At 38.4% G+C, this 18,036-nt stretch overlaps 1 protein-coding gene across 2 annotated transcripts in view; it reads right to left on the bottom strand.

Annotated features, from left to right (window-relative positions):
- The window catches only part of psd2 (pleckstrin and Sec7 domain containing 2), a 104,331-nt gene that overhangs the window by 37,890 nt on the left and 48,405 nt on the right, over positions 1 to 18,036 (bottom strand). The window contains exon 1 of one of the 2 annotated variants that reach the window (XM_055159391.1): positions 765 to 1,249. The exons of the other annotated variant lie outside the window; for it this stretch is intronic. Coding sequence (XP_055015366.1) covers positions 765 to 814 — 50 coding nt within the window. The 5' untranslated portion in view covers positions 815 to 1,249. Of the gene's footprint in view, positions 1 to 764; positions 1,250 to 18,036 lie in introns of those variants that run through there. 2 annotated transcript variants of the gene reach the window in all.

Genomic DNA, 18,036 nt, shown 5'->3' with positions numbered 1-18,036 from the left:
CAGGACCAAACCAGGACCAAACCAGGACCAAACCAGGATCAAACCAGGACCAAACCAGGACTACAGCTTTACGTAATCGTGTTTGCGTTTCATTAAGAAACAAACCACTTTACTTCGTACTACTATGCTTGTTGTCATGTCATGTGTATTCAGTGGGAATATCATAATTTGCTCGCTGCCCAATAAATAAATTAAAATACATAGCAATCAAAAATCCTCTTCCATTCAAAAGTATTATGAGACAGCGAAGTCCCCTCAAAACTAACAAATAGATACACTGCTGAAATTGAATAAGTTAGCTAACCTCTTTAGATAGTAATGCTTTTCTGTGGTGGTTGGTGTAACTTTATCACTCTTATTCAGCCTAGTTATAAAAAAAAAATAAAAAAAAAAAGAAAGAAAAAGAAAAACATTTTGATTATGGACAAGATAACTAAGCTTATGTGAAGATTTTCTCATCTAATTCTGGTGGGGGGGACAAAAAAAAAAAAAAAAAAAAAAAGCAATATAGCAAATTCCAATCAATTTCTCTGTGCGTTATTAATAAAAACTAAAATCACTGTGTTGATGTTGAACTTAAATTTCCCACCACATTCTAAAACTGTACCCCTTTTTTGTTTTTTTTTTTACGACAGTTTGAGCTGGTCACCCCATATACGCTATTATCACGAGTTACGGTGCCGCAATATTGCTAGTCCATCTATTTTAGCGTTAAAACATAAAACAAATCTGTGCTTAAAGTTAACATTAGCAATAAAACTTACAGGAGCTGCAACAAAAAGTCAAAGTGTGTTTCATATTCCTCCTTCCACATCGTCTCTGGGTTGGTGTCAAATCAGCGGAGAAAGGCGCGCTCCGATGCCCACGCCTCATCATCCGCTGCCCGCTACAATCCAGGACTGTCCCCCGCCGCCGGCTTCCTCCTCTTGGACCAACTATCTCTCCAAAAAAAAAAACTTGATTTGGCAAACTGGAAGGAAGGCTTACGTGTAATAACAGCGTGCGTAAAAGAAGACGTCGGATTGGTTGGCGATGTTGCGTTATGTCAGTAATGTCAACAAAACGTGTGGCGCTGAGAGTTGGCTTTTCCTTGGAAGTTGGCTGTTTCGGAGCGCAGAGGAGGATGTGGGGGCGGAGAGTGACTTTTCCTGATAGAAAACCAGTGACAGCACAATGGAGCAATGTCCGAATCAGCGCGCGACTTCCTCTGCGTTCAACGGAGGAAGGGCGCGCGCTGCCAGAAACTAAACCAGGTCAAAAACCTCGAGTGGAGCGAACTGGTGAACTGTAGTGTGGCGTGGACCAAAGCCCGTGCGTGGTGTGTCTGAGGTCACGCAGCTGTGGGGAGGGCGCGCGCCGGGGGTTTGTGTGCACGGGGAGTCTGTTGGTTTAATGTCGAAACAGGCAAACACAAGCGGGCTGTCGCTAAAGTAAAAACCAACTTGCGTAAAAGTGACCCAGAAGTTTCGATTTAGATTCATTGTGAAAACAGATATTCTTTTAGTTGCCATCTTATCAATATAAATATAAAATATAAATTAAATTAAATAATATAACAGTGGATTTCACCGAGAAGAGAAGGTATATTATTTAGATTTTTGCTGTAAAATAGATTTGGCTTTTGAAAACATACAAAGCGTAAACAACTTTCTATGGATATGTTATTGCTCTTCCTGGAATGTTCCACAGTGTGACATTAAACAGCTCAACTTTTTTCAACATTTATTCAATTACAGTTGGTTTTAGAGCTCAAAAATACCTAGAAAAACAGGTATTCTGGCTGTGAGCTGGATCGCCTCTCCACAGATCTGACTTGTAACTTGGTCCGGTTTGGTTTCCATGACTGTGAAACATTTCAGACAAAGCAATAAAATAAGCTACACAATGCACCTTTAAGACTGTCAGTAATTCCTAAGAGTTGGTTATTATGAATCAATAAATTACCAAATGATGTAACTTTCTGAGTAATTCGATTTTTTACACAATATCCTGAGCTAGCACTTTTAAAAATAAAAACATATTACAGCTCATTTTGGATTTTTATAAAGGGTTTGTGGTTCTTTTGTAGTTAGGGCACATTCAATAAAAGCCTGTTTTTAGTATACTGCTGTCATCATAAAAACTCTACTCTGTTTGAACTTGAAGCCAAAGTTAAACATGTGTAAACCCCATGGTGACGAGATAGCACGGTAGTAGCAGTAGTAGAAGTAAAAGTAGTAGCAGAAGTAGTAGAATTAGTAGTAGAGTAGTAGCAGTAGTAACATCAGCAATAGTAGTGCCAGTAGTTGCAGTAGTAGTAGTAGCCTTAGAAGTAGTAGTATTAGTAATAGTAGTAGTAATAGCAGTAGAATTAGTAGTAGAGTAGTAGCAGTAGTAGTGATAATAGTTGTACCAGTAACAGTACTACTACTACTAGTTGTAGTAACATCAGTAATAGTAGTACAAGTAGTAGTAGTAGTAGTAGTAGTAGTAGTTGTTGTTGTTGCAGTAGTTGTTGTAGTAGTAGTAGTAGTAGTACCATAGTAACATCAGCAGTAGTAGCAGTACCAGTAGTAGTAGTAACATCAGCAATAATAGTGCCAGTAGTTGCAGTAGTAGTAGTACCAGTAGTACCAGTAGCACCAGTAGTAGTACCAGTAGTAGTAAAAGTACCAGTGGTAGTAGTACCAACAATAGTAGTAGTACCAGTAGTAGTACCAGTGGTAGTAGTACCTGTAGTAGTAGTACCAGTAGTACCAGTAGTACCAGTAGTAGCAGTAGTACCAACAATAGTAGTAGTACCAGTAGTAGTACCAGTAGTAGTAGTACCAGTAGTAGTAGTAGTAACAGCTGCATTAAATGTAATACTTAAACAAATATCTTTAAACAAAGTAGACAAAGTATTTCTTCTTAAACTTATTTGGGACAGTGAATGTTACAAACAGACTGTGACACACTGTTGCCAGATGCTGATATTAAAATCACTCCTTCCTCTTCAGAAATATCTGGAAACAAGAACTACAGCAGCTGCCAAGGGCCAAAAGGATGAAGCCTTTGAGCTGAGATGGAACATATGAGTCCATTTTAGACTTTCACAGACGGCTGTTTAGTATAAAAAGTCTGTGGATTGAACCAGACAGATACAGAGCTAATTAGCACTAACAGCTACACAACCACAAAAATGTTCTGTCCACATACAGGGTGGTGCATCAGAGACGAGTGATTAGAGCGGCAGTCTGGACCACAAGACGAGACAGAGAATCACAGAACGCAAAAACTAAATCCACAAAAACTGTCAAAAGTGTTACAAAAATATATTTCATTTTATTCATTTTAAAGGCGCATTATATAACCTTTTGTTTTGGGGTCTGTCACCTGCTTGTTTCTACGGATATGTCATTGCTCTGCTTCGAATGTTCCGCAATACAACATTAAACAGCTCTACCTTATAATTATGCCATTCAAGGTGGTTTTGTTGTTCAAAAATACCTAATAAAACTTGGCCTGACCCTCCACCGGAAAAGTTACAGAATACATCTGCAATACAACTTTAAGCTACAAACACTGATTTTGTATTAAAAACTGAACAAAAGATATTGACATGTACTGCTTTTATTATTACTTTATATGCAGTTCATTTAAAGACGCACTATGTAACTTCTTTATTGTTTGTCTCCAGGGAGATATTATTGGTTTGTCTGGAATGCCATTGATGAAAACAAGCATCTTTTACAGTACAGTGACATATACAGTTGTGTGTCAAGGCAATCCAAAGGTGAGGGTAGAGGGAATGATACTTTGCAGTGACATCACCCTGGGGATATACTCCATGTATCTCTACGCTGGAATGTTCAACAGTTACCATGGTGACACAATACACACATTAAGCAAAAAGTTGTAAGAAAAAAAAAAAAAAAAAAATACAAAGCTAAAAAGATAAAAACCACACACACATACACACACATTTTCAGGAGCCTGTGAATAAAATGAGCATTCATGATTCTGTTTAGGAGTTTAATTTTCAACAAAAAAGGTCAGAGTGACTAACTGAGCCTTTTTCTGGTTAATGTTGCTAGCTTGTGACAGTAATTGTATGTGTGAGAGACTTGTTTAACAGCACAAATCAGCTCACCTCTTGTAGTTCCAACTAAACCGGCACTGTCTGGTCAGATTGTGTTAAAATAAAGCTCAGATTAAAGTCTAACATGTGTCAGACAGAGCAGTGTTTACCGTTAGTATCACACCCAGAGGCAATGTTGATGACATCAGTTGTAAAGTATAAAATGGGGTGGTATTTGAAAAGATTAATGAATAAATACATCAAGTCAAAGAGATTAATGAATAATTTGGTGTCCGTCTCTGCACTGGCACCTGCTGCAGAGATGAATAAGATCATAGCATTGTCTTTGTCAACACTTAACACATAACCTACAGACTCAGAGTCAGACAGAAGACAATGGCGACCTCTATTGGATGAGAGCGAACTGCAATTATTGGAAAGTGCAAATAAGTATGTGACTGATAGTGGACTGGTTACATTAAAGATCCTATATTACACAAAATTGATTCTTATGAGTTTTAAGCCATGTTAGCTCATCAGAAACATAAGTGGAGCGGTGTTTTGTTTGATTCGCATATGTTTGAGTGATCCTGGTTTATTAATCTGTCTATATCTCAGCTCACAATGCTCTGTTCCACCTTGTGATGTCACGAAGCAGTGATTTTCAAGTTAACAGTTCCTTTTACCTTCAGTTCAGTAGAAACTGGCAATTCCACTGCTGAAAAGATCCAAACGATTCTAGTGAAGGTGTATGGAGAATAAAAACAAAAGTGGAGCACTTCCTGTATTACTACATGACATCACAAGGTGGAACAGAGTGTTTTCTGTCTGAGAGAAGAACACAGCGTAAATATGCAGAGTTTGTGTGTTAAACATGTGTGAATGAAACAAACACAACTCCAGGTCTGTTTGTGATGAAGAAACAACATTATTAACACAGAAAATATCCTAATACGGGCTCTTTAAAGGTGCATTGTGTAACTTTTTTGGTGTTGGGTCTGTCAAATGCTTTTCTCCATGGAGACGTTATTGCTTTATCTGGAATGTTTCACAGTATGGTTTTAAACCTTTCTATCAAACCAGACCAAGTTACAGGTCAGATCTGTGGAGATGCAACCCCGCTCACAGTCAGAATGCCTGTTTTTTTTTTTTTTTTTTAGGTATTTGAGCTATAATAAAATACTAACACTGGCAGTAATTGAATAAATGTAAGGTCGAGTTGTTTAATGTCATATTGTGGAACATTCCCAGGAGAGCAATGACACATCTATAGAAACAAGCAGGTGACGAACCCCCAACCAAAAAGTTACATAATGCACCTTTATGTTCAGAATATGATGGATAAAAAAGGGAAAATCGTATGGCATTACCTGCCACTGACTTGTCTCCATGGAGATGTAGGTTATCCGTGGGTTTAAGGATGATGAGAATGTAGGACGGTTACCATAGTGACCAACAATTTAATTAAAACAAAATATTATATCTGTTGAACAGGAAGGAGCCCTCAAAATGTTGCACGTAACAGGAAGCTGAAACCCATGAATTGCATTAAACTTATGACACCCTCCTTCGCAAAAAAACATGACATAGTACACCAATAAATCAGCGTTGTTCCATTTATTGACAGCTATTTCTGGCTTGGGTTGACTGTCCTTATATAAAAAACCATGAAAGAGCATTGAGATAAGCCTGAATGCTCTCTATGAAGTTATAAATAGCTTCTTATTCAGATGGAGCTGAAATCCAGATGTTTCCACAGCTCATAGTAAAACCACAAACCCCTCGCTGAGCCGAAACAGTCACTCTAACTGCGCATTTACACACATCGAGGCTAAAAATAGAACAGGATAAACCCAGAAAGATGATTCAGGGAGTAAAGACGCATTTGTGTGTATTTAGTGTGCGTTCAGAGTGTGTGTTTTGTGTTGGTGTGTATGGGCGTGTATCATTTGCTGATGGAGCCAGGAGAGGATCAGCTTGAGCGGAGTTATAAAGTCCATTTTTTTTCTACACAAAATGACATCCAGGAAGAGAGGTGTGTGTTGGAGGGTATTTATGACACTATGGCAACTAAAATCTACACATAGTCACATAATGGGGACCTGCCTACCTTATGGGGACAAAAATCAGGTCCCTATGACGTACTTCTGTATGGTTTCAAGGTCCTATATTACGCAAAATTGACTAATGTGAGCTTTAAGTCCTGTTATAATGTTGTTACCTCCTCAGAAACATACCTGGAGTTGTGTTTTGTTTCATTCACTTATGTCTGAGTAACACTTTATTATACGTCTTTCTACATCTCCAAAGATCTACAGGCTACAACTGCCTTTTACCTTTATTTCAGTAGAGATTTGGCTTTGGATTTGATTCTAGTGAAGGTGCACCATACTGGTCAGAACACCTTAATTTGTCCAGTTAGTTAATGCAATTCAAGTTGTGCAAGTCCAATGAATAGTTTGAAATGGTACAAAGGTAAGAACTGAACATCCATAGGTTAAAAAAAAAGATTAAAGATACAAAACACAAGTCCAAGCTCTGCCAAAACTACCTCAGGAAAAAAGAACAACATGGTAAAGCTTGAACACATGGAGTGTCCAGCACAGTCTCCAGACTTAAACCCCATCGAGCTGATTTGGGATGAACTGGACAGAAGAGTGAAGCAACCTACAAGTGCCACATATTTATGGGAACTTCTGTAATAGACTTGGGAGAACTTTCTGAAGAATATTTGATTTCTATTGTAAAAAGAATGAACCCCGAGTGTGTTCAGCTGTTATGTCTGCCAAAGGTGGACACTTTCATGAATCAAAAGTTTAGAATATGTTTTGGTCTACAGTAAAAAACTGGAAAAAGTGAGGTGTTCTAAAACTTTTGATCAGTAGTGTATGTAGTTTAAATACACAGTGGAGCACTTTCTGTATTGCCACATGACATCACAAGGTAGAACAAAGTGTTTTCAGTTTTAAAGAAGAACTCAGCCTAAATGTGCAGGGTTTGTTTGTTACTAAACATGTGTGAATGAAACAAAACACAACTGTCTGTTTTTGATGAGGAAACAACATTATAACGTAGATCAGAAAGCTCACGATATGGTGGGGAGGCTCACGATTTGGGATGTAACAATATCTAACTCTCTCTGTACGATGTTTTCATGATATACATCTCACGGTACGATATTTATTGTGATATTTTGTGGAGATTAACAAAACTGCAAATATGCTACTTTTTCCCTCTTAAAATGCCTTGACAAGACTTAATCCAAACAACTAAGACTTAAAAGTGATTAGAACTGTCATTTCTTCTTGTAGTCTACACTGAAACGGAGCAAAGGATCATGGTCTATGTAGTTCCCTCTGTTTTGCTTTTGTTTGTTTTTTTGTTTTGTTCTTTCTGTTTTTAGCTATTGCTGCACCATAACTCTTAATTTAAGCAAAGAGACTTGTAATTCGATATATTGTAATGGTCCACGATATTATTGTGAGAACTTTGATGATACGATAGCACAATATTTTGATTGTTACATCCTTAATTAGGATCAATCTCCAGGAAACAAATGTATGTCAAAGTAATGTCCCGAAGAAGCACGGAAACCCAAAATGCGTGCACGTGTGATTGTGTGCGTGTGTGTGTGGTTTTTAATACTAAATGATGCACACACTTTTGCTGACGTCTTTCTGTGTCTGTGTTATTCGACAGGGGAAAGATTAGCCCACATCACACACACAGAGCTTATACAGAGCTGATATGAAAGCTTTATATCTGCCATAGCGTTACATAAAAAAGAAGCGCTGACTCTATTCAAATGTTATTATGACCTTTTTTTCCTTTTTTTTTTTTTCTTTTTTTTTGTTGGTTTTGATGATCTAAAATATATGGGACTGAGAGTGTGAGTTTTCATACCAGATGCTCTCTCCACAACCTTTCTCTTTTCTTCTTTCTTTAATAGGATAAAATAGAACAGACTACTGCCGGTTTATCCATCTCTTGTTTTTACTTACATGAAAAAAATAGTGATATAATGATCCTTACATAGACTGGAGTTCCATAAAGCGGCCACACGATGTCACTCTAACCTCTTTCTGTGCTAGTACCAAGCCCCTATAAACCTGAATTTGCATCTAACAATATTCCAGTGTAATAATAATTATTTGAAACTACGCATTTTTCAAACCGTCTTCTATGTTATTGTTAATGGTCTAGTAATATGAATTTTCTGAATGATATTTTGCACATTATCCAGCCTTATTCTAGATGCTTCTAAATTATGCATGTGGTGTTTACACATTTGTAGCTGGCCCGTGTGTCTCTTTCTCATGTTAAAGATTAGAGTCCACACCTCAGCAGCTGCCTTCACAAACGCCTTTTATCTGCATGGCTCAGATTTTCTCTCTGGTTTATAATCTTCAGAGGAGCTCAGCATGAGTCCCGTAAGAATACACAGAGAGGAGCGTGCATGTTAAGTGTGCAGTAGTGTTTGTGTATATGTACTCAGCGTGTAATCAGAGCAGGTCATAGAGTAGTGTAGAGACATTATACTGCAAATGAGTCTGTGCACTGGTGTTTCATTATTTTGTCCGTGGGGTATTCATGTACATGTGTTTTCATGGTAAAAATGTAAGTCAAATTTGAAAGCTTACTCGCACAATTCTCTGATCTACATTATAATGTTGTTGCCTCATCACAAACATATCTGGAGTTGTGTTTTGTTTCATTCACACATGTTTAACATACAAACACTGCATATTTAAGCTGTGTTCTTCTCTCAAACTGAAAACACTCATAGCAATACAGGAAATGCTCCACTTTGTTTTTAAACTCCATACACTCCATTCACTCATTTGGATGATTTCAGCTCGGGAATTACCATTTGTCAACTTTAAAACTACTACTACACAACACCGAGCATTTTGAGCTTTAGACTCAAGACTTTAGGCTTGTAGACAGATTAATAATAAAGGATTATTCAAACACAAAACACCACTCCAGGTATCTTTTTGAAGAGGAAACAGCATTATAACATGACTTAAAGCTCACAAGAATCCATTTTGTGTAATATAGGACCTTCAAATGGACACAGCAAGCAAACTGCAAAGGCTGATATTCTTGAAGCATCATAATTTCAACCAGAAACAACAGAACCTGCAAAAAAACTGCTAACCCTGTAGTTAAGATCTGTACAAACGTCTGTACAAACTCCAGATATGTAAAAAAGTGAAACAGTTCTCTTAGTGATAAACTTGACAGACACAGGCAGGAGCATATGTGTCTCTGAGCTCCGCGTTGGCAGAGACAGCGAGCAGAAGGATGCCCGTGTGCCACAGAATCTGCACAAGAAACTGTGAGTGAGGCGGGCATGACTCAGATTCAGCACACGCCTCAGAGACAGCTCCAACTGTAACATCTGAGTCCCAGTGATAAAACACTGACTCAGCACTAAATCCAATCTGTTGAATTATTTTAGAACAAAGGTTTGTTCTTATTTAGGGCTATAATGCTTCACATATCACCTTGAAAGGGCTGTTTACAAAGGTAAATCCTCCTTTACTGACCCCTTATGGTTAAAGTTTAGTCTAACTCTAGCCCTGCAAGGAGTGCAGCAGGATCACAACAAATTGAAAAACTGCAGTTTAAATGATATAAATGATTGAACTTGTAGTATATAACTTTAAAAAAAAAAAATGTTTTCACAAGTCTTTCTATTTTTGATAAGCAGCTGGGTCTAATATGTTTAAAGTGACACTTTCTGGAGGTTTAGTCCTGTTTTAGTCCTGTTTTAGTTCTGTTTTAGTCCTGGTTTAGTCCTGGTTCAGTCCTGGTTTAGTCTGTATGTGGTGCAAAAGTCCACCATCTCGATCATCATCATCATCATCATCATCATCATTCGTACTGAAAAAAGCATAATAGTAAATTTTCATTTTGTGATTGTAATTTTCGATGTTGTAACTTTTCTTTTCATATTCTGATGGATAAACTACACACAATACATTTCATGTATGACTGGACTCATTCGAGAGTTTACGGATATTTATTGTATGTTCAAATACAGCAAAATATGCATGTACTTCTCTAATATGCACAGATTTCTATCCTATGCACACAAACATTTCTGAAAGCTTTCTTACTCCATATAAAGTCACCTGCATGATTCCATGGAAGTAGCAAGTCAAAACCAAACTTTGGAACATTCTTCATGGAGATGAAGAGATTTAATGCTATACTGTGGAAGATTATAGCCAAAGGAACAACATTTCTATGTAGGTGAGCAGAGGAAGGCCTTATTTCAGGCCAAAAAAGGGTCAGGTTTGTGGAGATGCAGAGCAGGTGAAAACACACTGGATGTCTGAAAAGCCCAAGGTGCCCAAAATACATGACTGTGCCAATTCTTCAAGCAGACACGGGTGAAAGAACGGACAGATAATAGAGGGGTTGAGAGAGAGAGGGAAGGGGGGCAGAGATAAAGAGAGAGAGGGTTGGAGAGGGGGGAGGGCAGCAAGAGAGAGAGAGGAGATGGCAGGAGGCGACAGGAGATGAGATGAAGACAGATAACGCGGTAAAGTGGTGGAATGAATAGAGTCTGGAGCAGAGGCAGACTCAAAGAGAGAGTGAGAGAGATAAACAGAGAGATGAAGAGACAGGGAGAGAGAGTGGGGATGGTCCACTGGAGAGCCGGAGGGAGGGTGAGAGACAGGGAGAGAGAGAGAGAGAGAAGGTGGTTTTCGAAAAAATATATTGTTTGGTGTCTTTTATTTTAACATTAAAAAAATAAAATAATTGAATCTTGCCCCATCATAATGAACAGTCTGGTCCATCATGTGTAACCCAGTGTAAATTCCTCTTTTTGAAACAGCAGATGTGTCCTCTCCTCTTCTCTCCGGGGCTCTCATGTCTGTCTCTAGTGCGTCCGATCACCGCCTCTCCTCCAGACTCTTCTCCGGCTCGAGTCTGCAGACCCTCTCAGCACAATGACGTCATCTCTCTCACAACATAGCTCTATACCCCCCCCAGACAGGCCGGTGTGGGGCCAGGAAGTCCAACCACGCTCAAAGACAACATCTGTGCAACCCACCACCAACGGAAACGCACAAATCACTGACTGTTCAAATCACCACTCGCAAATCAATAAATCAATCCAAGAAATGGTTATGTTGCTTTGCAGATGTCTAGACTTAAAATTAGGCTGAGAAGTTATGGTGAGCCTTCAAAAAGAAAGTGTAATCAAAAATGTAAGTATTTTGTGTTGATTTGGTCTTGACAACATTTTAAGACTATGCCAGTTGCTTGTCACTATGGAGATGTTATTGCTTTGCCTAGAATGTTCCTCAGTATGCTTTTCACCTTTCCACAGATCTGACTTGGCCTATAAGTGACGTCATACACATGCTTGTCTCCATTGAGTTAGATACGTTTAACCGCATATTGTGAGATCTTCTACAGCAAAGCAATAACATCCTCATGGCAACAAAAAGATGTCAGACTCCACTGTGTTTTTAAATGGCACATACACTAGAATAATTTGTATGATTTAGCCCTGGAATTGCCAATCTCTACTGAACAAAAAGGTAAAGGTAGCTGCTAACTTGAAAACTACAGTTTCATGACATCACAAGATGGAACAGTGCATTTTGAGCTTTGGAGATGTGCACAGACTAATAATACAGGATTACTCAAACCTGAATAAAACAAATCACAACTCCAGATATGTTTTTGAGGAGGTAACAATATTATAAAATGGCTTAAAGCTCACAAGAAAGTAAATTTTGGTTAATACCGTATTTTCCGCACTATTAGGCGCTCTGGATTATAAGGCGTGCTGTCATAGAATGGTCTATTTTCAAACTTTTTTCACAAATAAACCGCACTGGACTTTAAATGAAACACAAGAGTTCGATGGCTCAGTTGGACTTAGTTTGTCGCGTTCACGGTGACGCTCGGCTTTGTTCAGTTGTGACGTGTAGGAAGGGTGTTGTCTGGGACCGCTGGATTGTCGGCATGTTCGCAGTGACTCAGTTGTTCAGTTGTGGCTAGAAGTGGCACATTGCACTCGCTTTTTAGGTTTGTTCCTCCGTTCCGTTCCTTGTCGGCGTGGAGTGATGAGTGTGTCTGTGGGTGTGTTTCGTTGTGCGGTCACTGTCTGCTCCATGTGTGTTTGCGTGCGCTGTGGGTGGTGCGGCTTTGTAGTTTACTGAAGTCATGCTGGGACACCCGAGTGGATTCGTGTATAGGGCGCTTTGAATTGTGGGGCGCGCAGTCGTTTTTTGATGGGGTTGGAGGCCAATAGTGCGGAAAATACGGTATATGGCCTTTAAAATAACCATTGCATTTCAAAACACTGTCAGCTTTATTCTTTGAGTAATTGCATACCCTTTGGCATGAACTCTCGCCTGACAGCAACAGGGCCCCAGGTTCGATTCTCAAGCAGCATGGGATCTTATTTTGTGTTGAGGCTAATCCTCTGGCTGGGCTTGTAACAGTAACAGATTTTGCAGGACGATTAATTGACCAAGAAATGATTGTGATAAACAATGATATTAACATTTTAAAACCAGTTTCAACTAATATAATGACAATGGAATAAAAATGCAAATACGGCCTTTCAAAGATCAATAAACTTTACTTTCTAAAGAACATTTAACACAGACAACCAAAAACAACAGGTCTAAATAAAATAGACTTGTTAACATAAGAATAGTCTAATGTAGTCTGTTTTACAGCAAGGACTTGTTAAAAAAATGCACTTGAATAAACCATTGTTGAACCAAACACAACCAAAACAATAAATAAAATGGATTATTAAGTCTCTGTAACAAAATTGCTCTTAAACGTGATTAAACATTAGGCTCAGACAGAAAAAATAAGCAAAACAAACTGACAGTTAAGACAGTTGTAAACAAAAAGTGAAAACTAACGACAAAAACACTCCACATTAACCGTATGTATAAATGGACATAGCTAACGCACTAGCCACAGCATTCCAAACAGGAAGTTCACATGAGGCTCTTCCGGCTCCTACTGACTTTGGCTCCTGTTGACTTACATTGGAATATTATGGCTCTTCTCTCTGTAACTGCTACACTGAGCCTCGTCATTTTGGTCTTAAAATGTTCGTATTGACCCGCTCTTTGTGATCCTTTTTCGCTATTTTGTCAGTTTAAAATAATCCTCCTCATAATATAGAGCACACTCCTGAGTCCTGACCAAGAACTAGTCCAAATCTGGAGCTAGGTCCTGGACAAATGCACAGGACAATATAAAGTCTCCAAATACAGCTCATATAAGTCAGTGGAGCCTCTTTAGTTCAAATAACCGTGGCGGGCGTCAGCTATTTGACATTCCCAGGTTTGTTACCACGGAGACACAGCGCAGGAGACCAGACCAGAGGCATTGTGGGTAGACAGTATCCAGGGATAGAGACAGGCCCATATGAATACACACCACTGTTCCATATGGTTCCTCTATACAACTCAGTACAACTCACAACATCTGTAGCTGGGTTGTCAAAAATATGAAAACCAGATACTAATCGATACTAAAACTAGTATTGAAACTAGAGCATGTATCGATACAAAAAAAAAAGAGCACATAGACAAGTGTACGCCCATGGAACCTACCTGGACCACTGAGGGATTACACGGATATAAGATTAAATGGGAATAGAAAAGAAAGTACTATGATTTAATGTCAAAAATCACATTCTATTGTCTAAATAAAGAGTGTTTTTATTATTATTATCATCATTGTGGAATTGGTTTTGAAAATCTGGTCAATTCCGAAGTATCGAAATGGAGTTTGAAATGGAGTTTATTGACAGCACTAATCTGTAATCGATATGTTAAAACAGAAATGAATTGAATGTTCTTAAGAGTAAAACAAACACAAAAAATCTTATTTAGTGTGAAGTTTCATTCTTAGCTCCTTCTATTGGTTCAAAACAGAATTGCAGTGTTCATTGAACTTTTTTTTTTTTTTTACTGTAAGTTCTGATTTTTAAATATCTGCTATAGACTTCCAGTTTGATGTCAGTTTCAACAGCTGCACATTGCATTATATAAAAAATTATCTTGGAATTAGCCTTCGAACTGTCATTGTAAACAGTGGTCATATTATATTTTTATAGTCTTGTCACGTTAAAATGTCAAGCTTCTGTTCGACTCTCTGCTTTCGATACTGATTTTGTTACCACACTGATGACAGAAACATATTTTCACAGAGAAAAAATACTACTGTCTTTTCTCCTAAACTGTGGTCTTATTCTAGTTCTGGTGTAAAGATGAAGCCCAAACCTCTTATGGCTAAAATATGTTTATATTATGTGGTTTGTGTTTTCATATGTTTTCATTTTGTCTGTTTGAATGGGTGAATGAATGCTGTGAACTCTGGGCTTCTCACACCCTCTTTCTAATGTGTTTATTATACTGCAAATGTTAGGAAGACCAGATAAAAAAAAAAAAAAAAAAAAAAAACTGGGACACCCCCGGTTTGGAGAGGTTGGTAATAATAAAATTGTGAAACAAGTGCGTAATTAAGGAAAACTGTTCTGCACTTGGCCCATTCATGACTAACGTGTGTCAGTATAGTCACATTTTCTTTGTGTTTTGGTCGTTTTTAAGCAGCTTTTCTGTATGTATGCCTCTCTTTACTCTTTACTGTCAAATCGATTAAAAATAGGGACACTTGGGACATGTCTCGTGTGGGACAAATCACTGGTTTTGGATAAATCTGCTGGGACAAGGGACACAGGCTCAAAACTGGGACAGTCCCGGATTAATAGGGACGTCTGCTCACCTTATTCAAATGGCAAATAATAAACTGAACAGAGTATAGTTTTCTAGTATCAATACTTTTTCAAATGAGTTTCTACTGTCCACACAAGATTTAGTATCAGTTAATATCTGGGCTTAGATACTTTGTGTAACCAAAATATGCTATACCAGTAAACCAAATATGCCAGCAAAGGAGCCAGACTTCACCTACCAGAACTTCATTTACACATACGCAGCAATGCATACCTGTTACACCACAAAAATATGGATTGAATTTCAGCTTAAGATTGTCCTTTTTTGGTAAGTCTTGTCTGCACATGTCTGTTATATTGTGTTTTGTCAGCAGTAACAGAGGAATGAGCTGATTCACGGTTAACCCTGTAACACTGATTTAACAGCTCCTCAGAGTCTATTAAAACAAATACAGTCTCTTATTGTTTACTTGGTGCTGTTTCTGTTTACGTGTGAGGTGTGAGAGTTGAATTCACACTAAATACACAGTCCTGTTCAGCTGTGCAGAAGCAGATTCTCACCTCCCAAAATATCCAAACTACCCCCAGTGAAATGCTGTACTATTTTCCCTCTGCAGTCTTTCTCCGTGGTTAAAATATATGTACTGTCTGGACTTGTTTTGCCTGCCTCCCTGCTAATGCCACTCCATAAACTAAAGCTATTCTGTGTTTACTGAAGATATTTGGCATGGATCTTGTTTATGGGACCAAACCTCCTTGTCAAAGCCTGATCTCAGGAGCTAAAACATCGTGCACAAAGCATTGTTTTCATAAAAGTTTTGGTTTACATCAACCCGCATAAATACACCATCGAGCGCCATCTTAACTAAACCAAGCCTCTGGGCGGCACCTGGATTAGATTCAAACCTGTAGCATTTATTTCATTACCATTGTATCCCCAGGTTTGACTACCCCAAATTTAAGACTTTTTAAAGACCTTTTTAAGACCACCACACCCATTATGTGGGCGAAAAACACCTGATCCAATTCTAATAAAGACCAACCAAATACTATATCTAGAAAAGGGGTGCCCACGCTTTTTCAGCATCCAAATAAAATGACCTACCTACTACAAAGCTAAGCAAACTGTGCTGCACTTAAACACTCTGCACCTCTTTTTTGGACCCTCACCCATAGTTTGAGAACACCTTCTTTAAGAGAACTTCCCCTGGCACTTTACACAAAACTGAAAAAAGTGAAGAAAGTGGGTAGGATTTTTAAACCTGTTTTTTTCAAGTTCCTAACTGGGGTTACATTCCGGTTTTGTGGTGGGATTCAGCTTCTACACATTTACCAAACCAAACGCACATTGTGACAAATACAGATGCATTAGTGCACTTTGATTAGGCAAACTTCAGCTTCATGTTGTTGTTTTTTTTTGTTGTTGTTGTTTTTTTTCCTCCGTTTAACACTGCACTGCCCGGTTGAGTATACAAAAAAATTAAGACTTTGACAACATAATTTAAGATTTTTTAAGGCCTTAATTTAGAAACATGAAATGTAAGACCTTTTTAAGACTTTTAAGACCCTGCGGTTACCCTGATTACAGTTGTAAGTATTACTCACAAATACCTTGAAAAACGTGCATTACTGAGCGAGCTCGCCTCTCCACAGATCTGTTAAAGCTGTCATTGGTCTCTGGTCATGGATATGATACATCAGCTGTGTGTGCAAATGCAAAAACATGAAAAGTGAAGAAGAAATGCGACTGCTGCTCTGAATGCTTCATCATCATCATCATCAGAGCAAACAGGAAACACTGGTTATACTTTTGGCACCTCAGCTCCTAAAACTCATTTATCACGTTTATCTCACTTTACACGCAAATGCCAAACCGGAGTCTTCCAGAATCACCACTCTAGCAAGGGTTTTTAGAAAGATTCATTTTCAGAGGCGAATTTGTTGTTTGCGTGTAAAAGATGGGCACAAACTACGGGAAATGTCTCAGTTTTTAAAAATACCTGTGTACGTGTAAACAGGGCCTAAGCAAGGTCGGGGCTCGTACTGGGATCACTGGGAATACCAGCAGCCACACTTGGGGAGCCTGTGGCAAAATCTGTTGTTGTGTCCTTAGGCAAGACACTTCACCCAGTAAGAAAGCGGTGTGTGTATAAATGATTAGTGGTGGTCAAAGGGGTTAATCCCTATATAAATCCAATGCGTTACTATTCATTTAATTTTCAAAAACTTTAATCCACTGAACATACAATTCTTCAAAAGCATCACTCCAACCGTCCATTGTCTCGTTTACAATTGTGTTTCTCAGTTCCAACAACCTCTAATTAACTATTTTTTATCCTCAGATCCGTACGGAGTTAATTTGTTTAAACATTATAGATTATATAGTTGATTAAGCCAAAACTGAAGCACATAGTTGCATACATCTGATCTCCAAGTGCATAATATCCATACTAAGATGATACTGTTTCTTCGTATATAACATAAATTGCGCACTTTCTCTTTAAGCTGTGTTTCTGTATAGTCTGAGCTCCACACACGAGGACATATAGGAGCTTTTATCTCTCTTTTCAAATGCCACCTTCTCATCCCTCGTATTTCTGTAGCTCCGTCTCTCCTCACCTCCTGCTGTTCAAACCCAGGCACAGGCATCTACAGTATCAACCACACTGCAGCTTACAGAGCCAGAGCACCACATGGGGACATTCTTGGTACAGTCTGAATTTAAACTAACCCAAAAATAACAAAAGACAGAGTATATAGGTTTGCATTGTTTACATTGTCATGGCAGACACATAGAATCTATATTTGTGTTTCAAACCACTCACTTGTGAAATTACAATGTGTTTGCAGGAAAAAAAGTGTATTGTATTTCACATACTACCAAAATTAACTTCAGCACAGAACAATGTATGGCTGTTTTGGTGATGGAACACAAGACCACAACTGTATAGCTCTGTTAAACTAGAATAAGTCACTTCAGACTAAAGAATATTTGTCAAGAACCTATATCCCATCTCTTAAATCTCCCAAATTAAACTTCTATGTTATAATGTTGTTTCCTCATCACAAACAGACCTGGAGTTGTGTTTTGTTTCATTCACACATGTTTAACACACCAATCCTGCATATTTAGGCTGAGTTCTTCTCTCAAACTGAAAACGCTCTGTTCCACCTTGTGATGTCATGTAGTGACACAGGAAGCGCTCCACTGTGTTTTTAAATTCCACAAACCTTCACTGCAATCATTTAGATACTTTCAGCT

This window comes from Boleophthalmus pectinirostris, unplaced genomic scaffold (genome assembly GCF_026225935.1).
Source record: "Boleophthalmus pectinirostris isolate CB_2022bp ecotype Guang Dong unplaced genomic scaffold, ASM2622593v1 HiC_scaffold_23, whole genome shotgun sequence".
Classification (NCBI taxonomy): domain Eukaryota; kingdom Metazoa; phylum Chordata; class Actinopteri; order Gobiiformes; family Gobiidae; genus Boleophthalmus; species Boleophthalmus pectinirostris.
The sequence above is the reverse complement of the archived record's forward strand: the minus strand, read 5'-3'. Positions and strand labels throughout refer to the sequence as shown.